Consider the following 21,262-nt stretch of genomic DNA (forward strand, 5'->3'; position numbering starts at 1 on the left):
TGATAGTTTCATTGATGAATTGCTGCATAGATGTCACCTTTTCAATGTTTGAGAATTAATTAAATTAACCTTGATCGAACAACTACATTGTCATTGGAGATGTTCTGCAGCTTGACATGTAATTATTTATTTTTAACGAAATAGGCTGTTTTGTTCAGTCCCTTCCACAAATCTGAGTAAGTAGAGAAAAAAATAGAAAGGTTGTACAAACTAAAATGCAGTCACAAAATTAGATTCACTTTTTTATTGCAAAGCACCAGAGAAATGAGACAAGATTTAACTGCAGCAAAAAACTTAGCTTAATCTTTCAGATCCTGCCCTTCAGGTGCAGGTTGTAGCATGACATCAAATTATCTACTACATGAACAACCTTCAAAATGTACTCTGTAAATCAACAATATAAATATCATGAAAATGGAGGAGGAGCAAGGTAATGTCAAGAACTCACAAAATATTTCTAGCATAACATCATTCTCTTTTTAAATAAAGCTTGGAAAGCTTAACTCTCTCTAATTAATGTCAGATTACAGAGATGCTACGACCAGTATTCAAAGGTATATATACAAAAGGTGTCTGAGTGGGAGGAAGGAAACATTCACAACAATTTGCCTCAGAATGCAAAAAAATATGAAAATGTTACAAGAAAATTCCAAAATGTTGAGTTCATTTGCAGTCAGCAGAAAAAAAAACAAGTCTTTTATTTATAGTAAACTGTACAATAGTGATTAAATCATGTTTCTTATTTTATAAACAGAAATGGACAAACGTTCAATATATTTTGTCATGTTCACTACGTGCATTGTGACTCATAGTAAGTAAACCATGATAAATTGTTCTCTGCTTTGCTATCAACACCCAAGTCACAGCACAATAGTTCATGATTACTATTACAAGCAGATCGGAAAAGCATTGAATGGAAGTGCTTTAATCTCATGCAATGCTGACTGGAAGCACACCCAAGGCGTGTAAAATGATAGTCATTTTCAAGTATTGCCTAAGGTATGTATTGCTTTAAATTAGAAGAGTATTCAATATTTTTAAAGCAGAGTCCAGTGAATATATTTCATGATTTGACTGTTTTATTTTTAATTAGAATATCATTTGTAGAAATGAATTTTTGCTAAATAAAATTAATTTTTTTTTGTTTCAAACTATCCCGTTTACATTTCCTTGTCAGAATGGTAATTTAAAAATAAATCATATACTTAAGGACAGGTTAAGCATTGCAGCTGTAATTTTTAAATTATCATAGTGGCCATCCTTTACTTTATGAACGTTCTACTGGGAAACGATCATAATGTTTGTGGATATAATAATCTGATCTGTGTTCCTTGGTGCTATCTGAAAACTACATTTCCTGGAGTATTCTTTCAGTCAGCCTTTTCCCCAGTGTGGAAAATAAAAATGTTGCTATTCAGAAATTCAGACATTATGTCAGACTATATAAAACATATTGGCCGGAACGATTTTATTTTCTTCACTGTGAACCTATTGATGCTTCAACTGCAGATGCACTTACTGAAACATGGACTTGCTTCGATTTGGTATATAAATCATTATGAGACGAAGCCATTGCTGAGAAATTATTATTAGAAGCGCTGCTGTAGTATGTGCATTTGCATGTAAATAAAAACACATTTGCAATGAGTTTCTTTTCATGTGTAAACATACAACATTTTAATCAAAGTCAACATAATTTTGTAAGTTGATACTGACAGTTTCACTGGTTTGAAGAAGGCAATTACCCAACTGAATGTACAATTGCTTTTGATTTAAGCATTAAAGTAACAGTGTATAGACCAGGAGAAAAAAAAATCACCACACCAATTTTTCATTGTGTATGGACTGACGTTTTACATGGCCATCTATCTGATAATAGAAAATATTAAATTTTACATTTATTTATTGTATGTATGAAAAGCCAATGCACTCCCAATGATAACACAAATCTGCTTTGCAGAAAATTTCAACATTATTATCCCTTCTCTCCCCTCATCAAACCAAATGTTATTTATACCTCTCGGTATAAAAGGCACAGTTTCACATACTGCATTCGCTCTGTTTATTGGAGAACTCCCACATGTGGCATCAGGTAATTACCAACATTTAATCCATGTCATAAAGAAAGACTTAATCTAGCATCATTCCCCAGCAAAACACCAAAACATTTTTAAAATGGCGCTTCACTCTGGATGCTATTGCTTTGTGCAAATGCTTAAATCAAAATAAATCATGTATCCTTTGCACATGTTCGCATTTCCTGTCATGCACATGTGAAAGTCATTGTTATGGTGTGGCTTCCATTCTTTGTGAATGGTGCTCATTATACATGTCATATGTGATGAGAGGCTACGTTGTATAACTAAATGAATCCAATCAATCAAGGAGACTTGCATTTCAGGGAATATGGAGCTAACTACGATAGAAGGGACACAATCTAACTGTACCTTCATATTTGCAGTTAAGAAAACAAAATGCTACAGTTATCATTAACAGAACTTTCTTTGCATTTAGTGAATGCTTTTTTTTGTAACGTGCAATAAAAATACTTATGTATATATTTGCAATTTATGAGAACATCCATTAACAACAAGTACTTTCTGTATCTACACAGCAGCACCACTAGGAGCAGCTTTGTACCTCACTATCGAATAGAAGTGCAACAGAAATTTGAACATTCAAATAATAATCAAATACAAACATTTTGAATTATAATTGACTGTTCAAATAGCTGACCTTGCATCATATTTACACCACAGCTGTCCACTGTTTAACACTGCTTTTACCATGAATACACAGAATTACATCAGATCATTCATGTGTCAAATAAGAAATATTCCAACCAGTGGCTTAAACATCATGGAAAGGATGCAGTAAAACAGTGAAAGACAGCAGGTACCAGGTAAACAAAGGGTGCAACAAGTATTTATTGAATAATTGACCAATATTTAAGCTGCAACAACTTTAAATAACTCTATGCATATTATGAAAAGCATTGTATTCTACCAAAAGCTGTATTTTGTCCAGAATTGACCAAAGCAACATCAAGTTTCACCTTGCATGCCACTTTGAAGTTCATACCTTTGAACTTTATTTTATATTATCTTCTCTCTTTAAATAATGATATTTTGTGATTAAGCATAATGTGTCCATATTTGTTTGGTGTATCTCAGAGAATAATTGATCCTTTGATACTTCACTCTAATACTGCTGTGAAGATTCTTCAACACTTCCAGTGCCCTGAAGTATATTTTTTTAAGTCAATTAAGCAAACCCTGCAGCTCATTCTCTTGTAGCCCAAAGAGCACAATCTTCAGTGAAAATCCACATTATGTGTAGTAACAGTCTAGATTCTTTGCTAGTCAAAGCTGCATTCCTGTTTGGTAAAACTCTAATGCGAATAATACCACTAAACATATCAGCGAGCTGAATAAAGTATACTAACCACAACAATGTGCTGTAGTAGTGCTTTAGGGTGGTCATGAACTAGATAATGCTACACCTTTGCTAAAGCTATAACGTGCATTCTACTGATGTCATCTAGCATTTTTTAATGATCAAGTATGAAAAACAGAGGAGTTTCCAACATTACAGTTTTTTTCCAAGCAAGTTATCAGGTTTCAAACATCCCAGACTAATGTAACAGTATAAGGAATGTCCAGTCTGGTATGTTGGGTCAGCTTACCACAAAAGTAGAGAATCATCTATTCATACAATAACTTGAATCATCCTGTTTTGTTACACAACAGCACAGTTTTGAAGCAACAATCCAGTATTGCAGTGCATTCTCTTGTGTGAATCAATTGACAATGTTCCCTGGGACTGGAATAGTGTTGGCTTTCACTGTAGAACCCTAGAGCAACATCCTACAGCAAGTTTTCTCCTGGGTCTTGTTTGGGCCTTTGACATGTTCACACAAGCAGTTTTATATCACAGTTGTGTCTTGTTTAAGTTCACAGAGTGATGCTCCTGATTAATATGTCAACTGTTTGTTCTGCGTTGCCCACAGATCAGGAACTTTGACTGTAATTATTATTTTTATGTCCTTAAACTTGCCAGCTCCAATAATGTAATGGGGTTGCAGATGAGCACAATGATTTCTCATTATTATTATTATGCAGTGGGCTGACCATTGCGGTTTATAAAAAAATTCAACCTGGTCCATAATGATATCATGGCTTCCGGCCAGGTCTATGAATTTTATCAGAGTCTTGAAACTGGAAAAATATTGTATATTCTGTCTCTCCAACCGCGGGTAGACTTGTTTCATCAATGTCTCCAAAAGGCTTGTAAGATCCCAGAATTAAAGTCATTTAAATAGATACATCAGGCTACCTGAAGCAGCAGCAGTTCAGTAAATGTTAACAGGAACATCCCCATTTGAATGTATTCTGATTGTAATACATTTCTGAATATTCTACACTGACCCATCATCTAAATCGGGCATTAGTTTCCAAGTGAAAATGTCACAAAACACATTGCAATCCATACCCTGGAAGTTGAAATCATGCTTCAAAACAATGAAACAGTTACATTACATAAGAGACTTGATACTGTACTACTCCTGTGCTCTTTAAATTACATATTTCCCCCATTATGTACACTTGCAACTTTTTAATGTATAAAATTCCGTGTGTGTGTTTATTGGTGTGTTGTATGTGTATGTATGTGTGTGCGTGTGTGTGGGGGGGGGGGGGGGGGGGGGTTGGGCGGTGGAGGGAATAGGTGGTTGGGGATGGGCTGTGAGGAAGGTTCAGGTTTACAGCATGCATGTAATCGGTAGCCAGAATGATTTCTACAATTTACAGAACTGGTCAGATGCCAGGTGTTGAGTCAGAAACAGCAGACATTAGCATATCTCTTTGGTAGCCCCCTTTATGGGATATCCTGCACAATGTTTTAATTCTCTTATACCTAATGTGTTGCGTTTTTGAAATATCATGCTCATATATTTTCACAGGTAGACCTCTCTTCTAGTGAGTTGAGAAACAGAAGATGGCTTAAAATCTGCTGTCTGTGTCAGGGGTATATCTTCAGGACTGCCTTCCTCGTTTTTACCATAACTTGCAGTGTTGAAGTTCTCGTATGATGAAGTCAGCCTCTTGTTGAGAAGGTTTCGATTGCGATCGCCTATAATCTGAGGGGTACCATTGGCTAGTTTCTCCTGACTGCCTCGATCTGTAACAGGCATGAATGTGGAAAGCTTGGGTGGGTTCTTTTTCCTTCTCTCTGGTGAGGTGCGCACTGGCATCCAGCAGGAGTCGGAGTGGCCAAACTCATCACATTCGCGTGTACATTTTCCAGTCAAAGCTACATCGGGTAAAGGCCTTGAATCTGTGGAGAAAATAAAAGCCTATTAATGCGCAATGCACACTATTAGTGCATGACACACACAAAGTTGAGATTTGTACATAATTTCTGTAGATGCCTGGCTGGAAATTGTTTTAAGGTATTTGGCAGTTCTTACTACACTGCAGTAACATCTCGTGAGATATAGAAATAACCTTATCATTTCCACTGCACATCTAGTGAAGCGAGAGCAGCTCTTAGTAAATTCCTTGGCTATGAGTGCATAAGTTGTAAAGTGTCAATTTTTTTTTACATACATGTATTAGTAAAATATTGATAGAAATAGATAGAGAGAAAGATAGGCATGTATGATACATAGATGATATACAGATAGATATATAAATATGATTATATATAGATAGATATGTCATTAGGTGCATTGCTTTTTACGCTAGTTACAGGATCTCATGGCTTTCCTAAAATAAGTTGAATTTAAAATACTGTTGACCATAGGATATCGGAGAGAGGAGTAGGCCATTTAGGCCCTCCAGGCAACTCCAGTATTCAATATGATCATGTCTGATCAGATTGTGGCCTGAACTCAACATTTCAACTCCCATCCCCAATACATTCAATGACCCAGCCTCCACAACTATGTGAGCTAGAGAAATCCAAAGATTAAATGGAGGATGCCTTATTTTGGATGCCCCAGTACCAGATTTCAACCTGAGAGAAAACAACCTTTCAGCACCTACCCTGTCAACCACCCCAATAATCTCACATATTTCGATAAGGTCACCTCTCATTCTTTTAAACTCCAATCAGTATAGGCTCAAACTGCTCAACCTTTCCTTAAAGACCCTTCATCCCGGGATCAATCCAGTGAACTGTCTCTGAACTGCTCGCAATATAAGTATAACGTTCCTTAAGTAAAAGTACCAAAACTATAGATGTAGTCCCACCATTGAATCATAGAATTTACAGTGCACAAGGAGGCCATTCGGCCCATCGCGTCTGCACCGGCTCTTGGAAAGAGCAACCTACCCAAGCCCACACCCTCCACCTTCTCCCTGTAACCCAGTAACACCACCCCACCTTTTTGGATACTAAGGGCAATTTAGCATGGCCAATCCCTCTAACCTGCACATCTTTGGAATGTGGGAGGAAACTGGAGCACCCGGAGTAAACCCGCGCAGACATGGGGAGAACGTGCAGACTCCACACAGAGAGTGGCCTAAGCCGGGAAGCAAACCTGGGACTCTGGAGCAGTGAAGCAACTGTGCCAACCACTGTGCTACCGTGCTGCCCATATGATCTGTACAGAAATGTACTGATCTGTACAGATGTAGCAAGACCTCCCTATTTTATACTCCATTCCCTTTACAATAACCTTCCACTTACCTTACCAGTGAATTGCTATACTTGCATTCCAAACTGTTGTGATTCATGTACAAGGGAACATAGATCGTCTATACCACACTATTCTATGGCCTCCCTTCATTTAAAAATAAATTCTGCTTTTCTATTCTCCCCAGCAAAGTGGGCAACCTCAATTTGTTACACCTTGTAGTATACAGAGAGAAATATATTTTTAAGTTTTCCAATTAAGGGACAATTTAGTGTGGCCAATCCACCTACTCTGCACACCTTTGAGTTGTGGGGGGGGGGGGGGACACACCCAAGCAGACATGGGGAGAATGTGCAAACTCCACACGGACAGTGATCCGGGAAGGGGATCGTACCCGCGTCCTTGGCACAGTGAGGCAGCAGTGCTAACCACTGTTAACCATTGACAGGTTAAGTGATTGAACAGAAAATTGGTAAATGGAATTCAGGGTGGGAAAATGTGAGCTTATTAATTTTGGAAGAAAAGGTTAGAAAGAAGTTTATTATTTGAACGGAGAGAGACTGCTGGGGTCCTTGTTCATGAAACGCAGAAAACTAGCAGACAGGTGCAGAAGGTAACAGGGTAGGCAAATGCAATGTTGGCTTTTATTTCAAAGGGGCTGGAACTTGAAAGTAAAGAGGTGTTGCTGCAACTGTACAGGTACTACTGAGGTCACATTTAGAATACTGTGTACAGCTTTGGTCCCTTATTTAAGGAAAGAGATATTATTGGAGACAGTACAGAGGAATTTACTGGGATGATCCAGGTATGGAGGGACTGCCGTGTGGGTCTGTACTCCTTCGAGTTCAGAAGAATGAGAAGTGATTATGATTGGAACATATAAGATTCTTAGGAGGTTAGACAGGGTAAATGTTGGGAAGATGTTTCCACGCATAGGAAAGAGGACCAGAGGACATAGTAGCAGAATAAGGGGGTGCTCACTTAAGGCGGACTTATTAGGATACCAGGTCCCAACCTTTGTTAGGATACCAGACAAGTACCCCAAACAACTTTCACTTTTAAAAACAGTCAGGAAATGATACTTCACCCCTGGAGTGATGGCTCTGACCAATAGGTATCTTTTATGTTGAAACAAATTTTAATTTAAACACAAAATTAACCACATTAACATTACAGAAAAGGCTTTACAATTAACAGTTAAACAGTTCTTAAGTAAAAGGAAAAACTTTAACTTACTATATACACCTGCCACGAATTCCAATTAAGCAACTCAATACAATTCAAATGCCACTTAGAAATATAATGAACAAAACAGCTTACTTGTTTATCTGTGCAGACCTTTGGAGAGAGAGACCCTTTCAGGAACAACCTGAAAATACGCCTGTCTTGTCACTCTTCTACTCAACCTAATAACATTTGGCAAAACTGCAAACTACAGACAGACCTGGTTCCTCCCATTTATTATATCACCTGTATCCTACTAAGAGGTCCCATCACCTGCTTAGCTGTGACTAAATACAATACTTCATAAATTGTCTACTTTCTAGGGAATCTCCAACAATCAAAACAATACCCCATTAATCATCTCTCTGTAAACAAGCAAGTGGTTAAAATAAATCATTACCTCACTTTGTATGACACCTTAATTACAGCTTTAGTGGACACACTGCCTTTATGTATTTTAGACCAAAGTTTTTCATAACATTACTGCCACAAATATGAAATTATAATATATAACAATTTCTACACTCATCACATATTTGAGGGAGAATTTCTTCTCTCAAAGAGTGGTGAATCTTTGGAATTCTTTACTTCGGGAAGCTGTGGAGGCTGAATCTTTCAACATTTTCAAGACTGAGACCGATAGGTTTTTAATCAATATTAAGAGTTATGAAGATGAGGTAGCAAGATGGACTTAGTGAGTGTTAGATCAGCCATGATCTTATTAAATGGTGGAGCAGGCCCGAAAGGCCAAATGGCCTCCTCCTGTTCCTGTTTCTTATGGTCTTAAACTCCATCTGCCAAATGTTTACCTCCATACTTAATTTCTCCACATCCCTTTGCAGATGCTTTATCTCTGTATCATCCACAAATTTGGCTACACGACAAATCATCCTTTAGTCCAAGCCATTGAGATAGATCGTAAATAGACGAGGCCCCAGCACTGATCCCTGTGGCACTCCACCAGTTACAGTTTGCCAAACTGAAAAAGACACAAGTCTTTGACTCTTTTTCCTAGTAGTTATTCAATTCCCTATTCATGCTCAGTGGCGCAACGGTTAGCACTGCTGCCTCACGGCGCTGAGGACCCTGGTTCGATCCCAGCCCTGGGTCACTGTCCATGTGGAGTTTGTACATTCTCCCCGTGTCTGTGTGAGTCTCACCCCCACAACCCAAAAAGATGTGGATAGGTGGGCTGACCATGCTAAATTGCCCCTTAATTGAAAAAAAATTGGGTATTCTAAATGCATTTACGTTTTATTCTCTATTCATGCGAATATATTACCCCCAGCTAGATGAGTTCTTACCATGTGTAGCAGCCTTTTATGTGGCACTATATTGAATGCTTTTGGAAATCCAAATACACTGGACGGAATTTTCTGCTTTTTTTCCTAAGTACAGACTCAGGCAAGAAAAGGGGGGGACAATCTTGCTAGCGAGATTCTCGTTTTTGGTCTCTCTCAAGATTTTGCATCCATGCTGCCATTTTCAATCCCTGTATACATTTACTTGTTCCCCTTTATCCATTCTGCTAATCGCATCCTCAAAGAACTCTAATAAATGTGTAAAACACGATTTTACTTCCATAAAACCTTGTTGACACTGCTTGATCGATGTTCAAATGTCCTGCTACTCCTTCCTTAATAATGGATCCCATCATTTTCTCAATGATCGATTAGATGAACTTGCCTATAGTTCCCTGCTTTCTGCCTCCCTCAATACTTGAATATAGATATTCCATTTGCGGTTTTCCAATCCACTGGAATCTTTACAGAATCCAGGGAATTTTGCAAGATTACAACAATGCATCCACCATCACTGCATTTCACTCTTGGTAAAATGAAAAAAAAAACTAATCTTCATCATTTCCTATCAGTTGTTCATAAAATGTCTCAAATGTGATTCACAGCTTGCACAGATTGATGACATCACTGCAAATTGATGCTGGGATTCCCTGTTAAACAATGTTACAATCAATGACACATTGAGAGAGTTAAAGCTCTCACCATGGAGATGAATAGATCTCTTTGTGAGGCTTTCTTTGAGGTCAGCAGCAAGCAGCACTGCTTCACTCATGACTGTAAAATCTGGGCCATGAGATCAGATACCTGTAATGCAGCCAGCCTGTTTGCTTTTTCCCTTCAGTGGGATGAGGTTTATAATAGGTCACTGATCTGTGATACCCATCTTACACCATTACTGAAAGTTCAAATTTACCCCACTGACTTTTACCAAAAGCTTGCAAGATTTTACAAGCTACTTTAAAAAAACAAAGCATTTTATATGACGTAACCACACATTACTTCAAAAATACACATTTTCCAGCTGATTATATTTTGGGTGGGATTCTCCGGTCTCCCAACCGTGTGTTTCTCGGCAGCGGGAGGTGTCGCGCCGTTCGTTGATGGTGGGATTTTCTGCTCCTGCTGCTGTAATGGGATTTCCCACTGAAGCCACCCCATGCTGCCGGGAAACCCGCGGGACCGGAGAATCCCAGACAGATAACAGATCGGATGAAAACCCTTTTTTCAGGTAGTCACAACTTTCTGAATTTTGCCATGAAAACTACCAGTCCGAAGTAACAAAATTCCTATTACACAGAGACAGTTTGTAATTCACAATGTTACACCACAATAGGCATGAGCACAAAATGAGTTCAGATATCTTTCAGTGTTTGGATAAATCCAATTTGGGTAACTTCACAGTAGTGGTGTTGGAATCAAGCACAATTTATTCTTCTGCCATCACTCTTCAACACACGGGGTTACTCCTGCCATTGGTGTCACTGATCATTCAAAAGTTGAATTTCAGTATCACTAAGAAAATTAACTGAAACTAAAGGCAGAGGTTTTTACCTTTTACTTGTCTCAGAGTTGGGTTGCACAAAAGTTCAGTGTCACAAGAAGTTTAATCACGTTACTAGGGAAAGAAAGGTGAGTCCCACATTCAGGTGCTAACATCTACATTCTGACTTTCCCAGTGTTCCCGACACAGCACTCCTCAGATCAACACACCTTGCAACTCCACTCATTCCTTTTTCTCAAGGCATGTCCACAGGTCCCCATCTGAATAACCAACACTCACCCTCATCTTACAACCATCTCACACTCATCCCTCACAGTCACTCTCCACAAATGTTGTCATTCCAACATCTCCAGACAATCCATTTCTCACACTCATAACTATCCCTGCAGAAGAGACTGTAAAACTCCTGAGAGAAGATGACAAGAAGGAGTGGCCCTCCACTAAGGAGCCACCCCAACCACTGTGGAGGCGTCAGCCTTGGAGATTGGCAGGGTGTGGACTGATTGGAGATGAAGGGATGGGTCTCACACATACTTGGGTGACAGAATTAGCCTCACTGCCATATGGCACATAACAGTCTTTAATGTCGATGTGCTGTCATCAAAATCTGAAAGCTATTCATCTGCAAAATGATGACTTTGAAGGCTTTTCTCATGTTACTTCTATTTCATATTTTTAATCTCCTACAGATCCTTAAAACATCCATGTAGGAGCTGGAGTGAGCAGAGGCTGAGGATTCCTCAGAGGAGATTAAGTGCTGTACGAATGTACCGTCACAACACACATTTTTTACCTGTCTAATTCACAGATCCACCGTTCCAATAGGGGCTACCCGCATACCTTTGCGAAGATGAAGTTCAGGAATACACCTCCGCTTCCCCACTGACTATGCAATCCAGGCCAATGAAAACGACACAACTGTTTCTAGTTTTCTTCAGCATCTGTACCCCCCACCCTGCACCAAGTTCTGAGGATATAATGAATTATTACTTTTGCATGTTGGGAGTAGAAACTGAATCCAGATTTGGTTTAATGAGCAGTAAATATTTATATTCTTCCTGCACTATGTGGAATGTGCAGGCCTCACAGTTGAATCAAGAACTGATGAGGCTGACAGTCTTCAATATTTTTGTTATCTATCACTGGCAGAAGCAGGCAATAGGAATTGCAGTTAAATCAGGATTTATAGATGTTTTTGAAGCAAGTCAGAAATGCTTTCCACCAGTGAGAATCAGTTTTTACAAAGGTCGATATTACTGAGTTTCATTTTCTGTTTGTCCTTGCAAGCACAAACTCAGACACAATTGTGCAAAGCCAAAATTTACCATTTGCTGCAATTTTTAGGAGGAAAGAGGGTCAGGGGGCAGAGCTATTTCTATCATTTATAGTGAAATGTAATAAAGTTAAAAAGATTTAGGGCAGAATTCTAACTTCAAAGGGGTGGGTGGAGGGTTGAAACATCAAAAAATGCTGCCATGTCAGAAGCCTAATATGACTGTGTGTTACATTTCTCCTTGGCTGCAGTGGGACATTGCTCTACCAGTTGCAGCAGGATCCATCAGCAATGTTGGGTCAGCTATTGGAGCGTGGTGCCTTCCTGAGGAAGCCACATGTCCCCATCACAGTCTGAAGGCACGCACCTTAAGGTCTGTCTTCAGCTCAATGACAGGTTAAGTGTGTGTAATAATTGTAAAGGAGGGCGGCACGGTGGAACAGTGGTTAACATTGCTGCCTCACAACGCCGAGGAACCGGGTTCGATCCCGGCCCCGGGTCACTTGGAGTTTGCATATTCTCCCCGTGTCTGTGTGGGTCTCACCCCCACAACCCAAAAAAAGATGTGCAGGGTAGGTGGATTGGCCACGCTAAATTGCCCTTTAATTGGAAAAACAAATTGGGTCGTATAAATTTTTTAAAAGAGAAAAAAAATTATAAAGGTTCTCTTTCATTTACTTTTAATTCCAGCTCCTCCCCTGGCTCCCCTCCCATCAGTCCCTTCGCAGTGAACCATCGGCAAGGGTTTCTCCCTGGAACCCTTTCAGCCACACTGCAACTTTCAGTTTGAGCTTAAGCGGGTTCCTTGGATGTTGGAATGCTATTACAGCCCTCAATAGCAGCAATTGTCACAGTATTTGATGGAGTATCAATCAATTCCCCTCCCATCTTTCTGAAGGATGCAGATGATGCTGGTTTATTATCTCATGAGCATTAGCTGTCAGAAATAACTTGTCCAAGTCACCATTCTTTACAACGAGGCTTGGATATTATCGGCAGGCAATTTGACCATCACATTGTTTCTGTCTCTCTGCTTAGTTGCCATTGTGATTCACTGTATAGCTATTACAAGTGGGAAATTGGGTGAAATTGCCCCTCCCTCACCCAGTGGTGTTGGGTGAATTGCAACGCCATACATTACTGCCACACAGTAAAGATCAGCCATCTTCGTACATTCTGGCAATTCAAACATGGTCCGCATGACTCAGAGACGGACAGAAGTGCAGTTATTAACTGGACCATTGGGGAGACCATATAGTTTTATTCTCTGATTTTTGAGAGATGAGAATTCATTAATAAGGTAATTCCAATATTTTAGCAGTCCAGGGAGCCTTGAAGATTAAATGCTTTTCAGAAAAAATTGAATTCTACTTCTTAAAAATTGAATAAAATTCAAGGTGAAAGTAATATAAACTCTGTTGGCTAAATCTGATCTGTTGAAAGTTTGTGAGCTTTGATGACCTTCCTCACACTGATATTTTGAACGTATCTATACTAATACAGACAGCAATATATCTTTGTACTTAATTCAAAATTACAGCTCATGAAACTTGATATCATATACAATGTAAAAAGAATTGCAAAGAGAAAAGAAGCACAATCATGAAAATGTTGTCTCTGGCATTACTGACAAGAATCTTTTATAGAATCTGCCATGACGGTAATATGTGCTTCATATATGAAAGATTCAGCATCTTTTCATGCAGCTATGGATAGAAGTAGATAAACGGAAACTTAAGAGGCCTGAAATCCAAGCATCCTGATTCAGGCTTTACAGTGTAGAGAAGCAGTGGTACACAGAGTCTGTGGGACAAACCATTTCAAATCAAATCAAATACATATCTGACATTTTAGATACACAATGAATGCCACAGAGTTTAATTTGCCGATCATTAATGGTGAACTTAAGTTTTGTAAGAGGTAAGACCAAAAAGCAACAACCGTGTCTTATTTATTTTGGAGCATTCCTGATTACAGTATGAGTTCCATATAAGGTTTCCATAAAAATGTACATGCACAGGTAGAGATTATACTGTATGCTTTTAATATAGGAACAAACGGCTCAGGAGCGGGCCATTCAAACCTGGGGCGGGATTCTCCCCTACCCGGCGTGACGGAGGGTCCCGGCGTATGGGAGTGGCGCCACCTTTGGGGGCCAGCCCCGCGCCGGAGCGGTTGGCACCAGAAGACTGGCGCAAAAAACCGGTGCCCCCGGCAGCGGGGCTGGCCGAAAGGCTTTCGCCGGTCGGCGTATGCTCCGGCGGTGACGTCAGCGGCCAGCTGCCGCTGACGTCACCACCGGCGCATGCGCGATGTGGGTTTCTCTTCCGCTTCCGCCATGGGCCGTGGAAGAGAAATAGTGCACCCAAGGCACTGGCCCGGAGTCTGAGCGGGGGGCCCCGCTCGCGGGCCTGGCCACCGTGGGGGCACCCCCCGGGGTCCAATCGCCCCCCCCCCCCCGCCCCCCCAGGACCCCGCTCACGCCGCTGATCCCGCCGTTACAGAGGTGGTTTAAACCTCGGCGGCGGGAGAGGCCTCCCAGCGGCGGGACTTCGGCCCATCCGGGCCGGAGAATCACCGCAGGGGCCTCGCCGATCGGAGTGGCGAGATTCCGCTGCCGCCACTTCCCGGGTGGCGGAGAATCTCTGCCACGGCGGGGGCCGGATTTTCGGCGGCCCCAGGCGATTCTCCGACCCTGCTGGGGGTCGTAGAATTTCGCCCCTGGTCAGCCATTGAATAGGATCATGGCTGATTTGGTTGTGGTGTCAATTCCACTTCCCTGTCTGCCTCCCTTAACCGTTGACTCCCTTGACTAACAAAATTCTGTTTCACTCTGCCTTGGATGAATTACATACTAACCTTTGTGACTCACGTACCTGTACACCCAGATCCCTCTGTACCACTGGGTTTTGCAATCTCTTCCAATTTAAATATTATGCAACTTTTCTATTCTTCCTGCCAACGGGGACAATTCACATTCATATTAAACTCCATCTGTCAAATGTTTGCTCATTTGCTTAACCTATCAATCCCTCTACAGACTCTTTACTTCCAGTTGATAATTTATTTCCCTACAAATCTTGGTATCATTGGCCAATTTAGCTACCATACATTCCGTTCCTTCATCCAAATCATTGATGGAGATTGTAAATAGTTGAGGCTCCAGTACTGATTCCTATGGCACCCCACTCATTACAGCCTGGCAACTTTAAAAATACTCATTTACTTTTAGTTAATAATTATGCATTAGAAAGAAAACAGACTGTAACATCTTGCATTATTATTGCAAATAAAGTCAGATCTCCCCTTTCAAACTTTGGATCTTTCAATTCCCAAAGGCGAGTTGAAAAATTACAAATGCAGCAATACTGGCATACAATAGAAATCTTTTTCAGTCATGAAAACTGAGGCGGAATCTAGGTATTGGGCTGAAAAAACGTTAAAATACTGGTTAACTTAATGTTTGGCTAGAGCATGAAATTAAAAAGCATTTTTACTGATCCAGTTAGACTACTGTGCCATAAAGAATTGCAATATGTCCTTACCACTTGGAGCCTCGAAGCAGTGGTCATTAATTGTGAACTCTTGTCGAATTTTCCAATTTTAACAAGTATGATCATTTTTTATTGGTTTCTATATTGAGTCATGGTCCTAAAATATTATTGTATATTGGTAATTCAATGCTTTGATAATTCTATGTTGAGCTAAAAGGGCACTGTGAAATTTATTCCCCTCCTTCTCCCGCTAAGGTGATCACAAAAAGTGACAGTTTCCATTTGGCTTGCAATTCAAGAGATTCATTTATATTATAAATTAGTCCTTTATATTATCAATTTATATTATCATTTAGTTGTTACATCAGCTGTAGTAACATTCAGGACACACTATAATCAAAATCAATTGAAACAGAAAATTTTGATGCCGAATACTGCTCCGTACATCTCTCACGAAAAGTAGGAGGATGTTTAAAATGTTTAAGATAGCTTACTGCACTCAACGCTAACACAACTAACAGATATTATACCTTTGCTAGTGTGTTCGTACTGAATAGCAGTGTGTTGAATGTAGAAATTGTTATATATTGTATTTCTCATTTGTTGCAGTAATATTATGAAAGAACCCTGGTTAAAAATACAGACAGGCAGTAAGTCTGCTCCAGCTTTAATTAAAGAGTCATATATGTGAGGTCATGATTCATTCCAAACACTTACCTGATTACAGATAAAGGGCTAATGGAATATTGTTATGATTGCTGGAGATTCCCTGGAGAGTAGTTCATTTACGAAGGGTTGAATTTAGCCCTAGCCATGCAGGTCATGTAACATGTTAGTGATGTACAGATGATACAATTAATGGAAGAAACCAGGGACGGGATTCTTTGATCCTGAGGCTCAGTGTTGACGCCATCGGAAACGCCCCCTACAGATGGCCAGCAGGGAGCTGGCGTGGTTCACGCCGCTCCAGCTGCTGATCCGGCCGTGGAATGCATGCCGGGGGATGCGGCATGCACAGTGCGTCCGGCGTGAACCCGCGCATGCGCAGTCCCACCGGCACGATTTCTGCGCATGCGTGATATCTCCCTTGTCCACACCGGCCCCGACCCAACATAGCACAGGAGTACAGGTGCCGGCACGGAAGAAAGGAGGCCGTGAGACAAAGAGGCCGGCCTGCCGATTGGTGAGTCCCGATTGCGGGCCAGGCCACATCGGAGGACCCCCCCCCCCACCCCTCTCCCCCCCACAGGCCGGGGTCCTTCCGGCTCAGAGAAGGTTAGAACGGCGCTGGCGGGACTCGGGTTTTTTTTTACAGCCACGCGGCCCCTCCGGGCCGGAGAATCGCAGGGGGGCCGCGTAGAGTGGCCCCCAACTGGTGCCGCGCCGACTACAATGGCGGAGAATAGCGTCCCGGTGTCGGGCGGCATGGCGCAATTCGTGCGGCCCCCCGGCGATTCTCCGACCTGGCACGGGGTCGGAGAATCCCGCCCCCTGTCTGTCTGTACTTTGCAGTTTGCCAAAGGATTTGAATTTGACAAGACAGAAGGATTTTAACTTGAAGAGCAGTTTTGCCAAATGCTGTTAGTTTGAGCAGAAGTGTACTGAATCTGCTCTTGAAAGTGTCTCTCCAAAATTCCCTACACAACTAAGCAAGATCTGTTTGTTAACTTTACTTATATGTTATATTCAGATTCACCTGAAGAAGGAGCCGTGCTCCGAAAGCTCGTGTTTGAAACAAACCTGTTGGACTTTAACCAGGTGTTGTAAGACTTCTTACTGTGCTCACCCCAGTCCAACGCCGGCATCTCCACATCATGGTTACTTATATGTGGCATTTGAACTGTATTGGGTTGCTTAATTGGAGTTAATAGCAGGTATAGGTGGTAAGTTTAAGTTTTTCCTTGCGTTTAAGAACTGTTTAACTTATAATTGTAAAGTTATTTTCTTTTTGTTAATGTGGTTAATTCTATGTATAAATTGAAGTTTGTTTTAACATACAAGAAACCTATTGGTCAGAGTTGTCACTCCTCGGGTGAAGTATCCTTTCCTCACAGTTTTACAAATTAAAAAAGAATTGTTTGGGATTCTCTTCCTGTATGCTAACAAATGTTGGGGTCTGGTCCGGTCTCCTAAAAGTAGTTCCAACAATTGCAAAGGTTATAATAATGATATGCATTGACATTAAAATAACTGAATATTAATTCTCCTATTCCCTGCCACCACCAATTTCTCAATTAATATAAGACGGGGATTTAATGGTATACTTCTGAGGAGCATAATGGTGGAAATGTAATTCATGTGCCTTGCAACTACCAACAGCAGATTATACCTGGTTAAACAACTTATTGCAAAGGAAGGGTATGCTGCTGTTTCTTTTTTTGCTCAGTGGTACATGCCTCGCGAGATATGTTTTGCCTTTCTCATTTTTGGACCTCTCTGTGCCACCCATTAGCATTGGCGGATAGACAGTTGGATGACATTTTCGGTTCTGACAATGCCTCTCGTCCTCCATCAATTATTTGTCTCTCTTTGTTGTTAAGGCTCTGACCTTCACACACTTCTCTGTGATGGTATGATTTGGTATGACTGAGACCAGGGGTGGAATTCTCCGATCCCCCACAGGGTCGGGGAATCGCCCGGGGCCGGCGTAAATCCTGCCCCCACCGTGGCCGGAATTCTCCGCCACCCGGGAATCGGCGGGAGCGGGAATTACGCCCCGCCGATCGGCGTGCCCCCCGCGGCGATTCTCCGGCCTGCAATGGGCCGCAGTCCCGCCGCTGACAGGCCTCTCCCGCTGGCGGGAATCGGAGCACCTCTGGTGCTGGTGGCAGCGCAATCGGACCCCAGGAGGTGCCCCCCACGGTGGCCTGGCTCATCGATCGGCGGGCGGGCCTGTGCCGTGAGGGCACTCTTTTTCTTCCGCCGCTGCCACGGTCTCCACTATGGCAGAGGCGGAAGAGACCCCCCCCACTGCGCATGCACTGGTGGTGACGTCAGCGCATGCGCGAACTGGTGAAGGCCTTTCGGCCAGCCCCGATGCCGGGCGGCGGGCGTCAAAGGCCGTTGGCGCCGGTTTTGGCACCAGTCGGCGTAGCGGAAACCACTTCGGCGCAGGCCTAGCCCCTATGGTGCGGAGAATTCCACACCTTTGGGGAGGCCCGACGCCGGAATGGTTGGCGCCACTCCGCTACGCCGGGACACCCCGCCCCGCCGGGTAGGGGAGAATCCCGGCCCAGGAGCCCAATGAATGTAAACCAGAGATTCAAATTCAGTTTCCAACAGCCCACTTCTTTCGCTAGCATAATAATAAAATGAAAATGTTGGACAAATTGTATTAATCGCGATGGGTTTGTTTATACCGATAACTCCCCATGCCATTATCAAGAACAAGAACAAAGAAAATTACAGCACAGGAACAGGCCCTTCAGCCCTCCCAGCCTGCGCCGATCCAGATCCTTTATCTAAACCTGTCTCCTATTTCCAAGGTCTACTTCATTCTGTTCCCCACCCGTTCATATACCTGTCCAGGTGCATCTTAAATGATGCTATCGTACCCGCCTCTACCACCTCCGCTGGTAAAGCGTTCCAGGCACCCACCACCCTCTGCGTAAAAAACTTTCCACGCACATCTCCCTTAAACTTTTCACCTCTCACCTTGAAATCGTGACCCCTTGTAACTGACACCCCCAATCTTGGAAAAAGCTTGTTGCTATCCACCCTGTCCATACCTCTCATAATTTTGTAGACCTCAATCAGGTCCCCCCTCAACCTCCGTCTTTCCAACGAAAACAATTTTAATCTACTCAACCTTTCTTCATAGCTAGCAGCCTCCAGACCAGGCAACATCCTGGTGAACCTCCTCTGCACCCTCTCCAAGGCATCCACATCCTTCTGGTAATGTGGCGACCAGAACTGCACGCAGTATTCCAAATGTGGCCGAACCAAAGTCCTATACAACTGTAACATGACCTGCCAACTCTTGTACTCAATACCCCGTCCGATGAAGGCAAGCATGCTGTGTGTCTTCTTGACCACTCTATCAACCTGCGTTGCCACCTTCAGGGTACAATGGACCTGAACTCCCAGATCTCTCTGCACATCAATTTTCCCCAAGACCCTTCCATTGACCATATAGTCCGCTCTTGAATTTGATCTTCCAAAATGCATCACCTCGCATTTGCCTGGATTGAACTCCATCTGTCATTTCTCTGCCCAACTCTCCAATCTATCTATATTTTGTTGTATTCTCTGACAGTCCTCCTCGCTATCTGCAACTCCACCAATCTTAGTATCATCTGCAAACTTGCTAATCAGACCACCTATACCTTCCTCCAGGTCATTTATGTCGATCACAAACAACAGTGGTCCGAGCACGGATCCCTATGGAACACCACTAGTCACCCTTCTCCATTTTGAGACACTCCCTTCCACCACTACTCTCTGTCTCCTGTTGCCCAGCCAGTTCTTTATCCATCTAGCTAGTACACCCTGAACCCCATACGACTTCACTTTTACCATCAACCTGCCATGGGAAACCTTATCAAACGCCTTACTAAAGTCCATGTATACGACATCTACAGCCCTTCCCTCATCAATTAACTTTGTCACTTCCTCAAAGAATTCTATTAGGTTTGTAAGACATGACCTTCCCTGCACAAAACCATACTGCCTATCACTGATAAGTCTATTTTCTTCCAGATGTGAATAGATCCTATCCCTAAGTATCTTCTCCAACAGTTTGCCTACCACTGACGTCAAGCTCACAGGTCTATAATTCCCTGGATTATCCCTGCTACCCTTCTTAAACAAAGGGACAACATTAGCAATTCTCCAGTCCTCCGGGACCTCACCCGTGCTCAAGGATGCTGCAAAGATATCTGTTAAGGCCCCAGCTATTTCGATCCTCGCTTCCCTCAGTAACCTGGGATAGATCCCATCCGGTCCTGGGGACTTGTCCACCTCAATGTCTCTTAGAATACCTAAAACTTCCCCCTTCCGTATGACAACTTGACCGAGAGTATTTAAACATCCATCCCTAGCCTCAACATCCGTCTTGTCCCTCTCCTTTGTGAATACCGATGCAAAGTACTCATTAAGAATCTCACCCATTTCCTCTGAGTCCACGCATAAATTCCCTCTTTTGTCTTTAAGTGGGCCAATCCTTTCTCTAGTTACCCTCTTGCTCCTTACATACGAATAAAATGCTTTGGGATTTTCCTTAACCCTGTTAGCCAAAGATATTTCATGACCCCTTTTAGCCCCCTTTATTGCGCGTTTGAAATTCGTCCTACTTTCCCGATATTCCTCCAAAGCTTCATCAGTTTTGAGTTGCCTCGATCCTATGTATGCTTCCTTTTTCATCTTAGCTAGTCTCACAATTTCACCCGTCATCCATGGTTCCCTAATCTTGCCATTTCTATCTTTCATTTTCACAGGAACATGTCTGTCCTGCACTCTAATCAACCTTTCCTTAAAAGACTTCCACATTACAAATGTGGATTTACCCTTAAACAGTTGCTCCCAATCCACATTCCCTAGCTCCTGCCGAATTTTGTTATACTCTGCCTTTCCCCAATTTAGTACTCTTCCTTTCGGACCCCTCTTGTCCTTGTCCATGAGTATTCTAAAACTTACGGAATTGTGATCGCTATTCCCAAAGTAATCACCGACTGAAACATCAACCACCTGGCCGGGATCATTCCCCAATACCAGGTCCAGTATGGCCCCTTCCCGAGTTGGACTATTTACATACTGCTCTAAAAAAACTCTCCTGGATGCTCCTTACAAACTCTGCTCCATCTACGCCTCCAACACTACACAAATCCCATTCAA

At 42.1% G+C, this 21,262-nt stretch overlaps 1 protein-coding gene across 2 annotated transcripts in view; it reads right to left on the minus strand.

The window, feature by feature from the left end:
* Nucleotides 1–229: 229 nt before the first annotated feature.
* The window catches only part of pcdh7b (protocadherin 7b), a 501,674-nt gene continuing 480,641 nt past the window's right edge, over nucleotides 230–21,262 (minus strand). The window contains exon 3 of one of the 2 annotated variants that reach the window (XM_038791443.1): nucleotides 230–5,334. In XM_038791443.1, coding sequence (XP_038647371.1) covers nucleotides 4,955–5,334 — 380 coding nt within the window. In that variant the 3' untranslated portion in view covers nucleotides 230–4,954. The remainder of the gene's footprint in view (nucleotides 5,335–21,262) is intronic. The other variant, XM_038791444.1, reaches the window with a different exon arrangement.

This window comes from Scyliorhinus canicula, chromosome 3, assembly GCF_902713615.1.
Source record: "Scyliorhinus canicula chromosome 3, sScyCan1.1, whole genome shotgun sequence".
NCBI classification, from domain to species: Eukaryota; Metazoa; Chordata; class Chondrichthyes; order Carcharhiniformes; family Scyliorhinidae; genus Scyliorhinus; species Scyliorhinus canicula.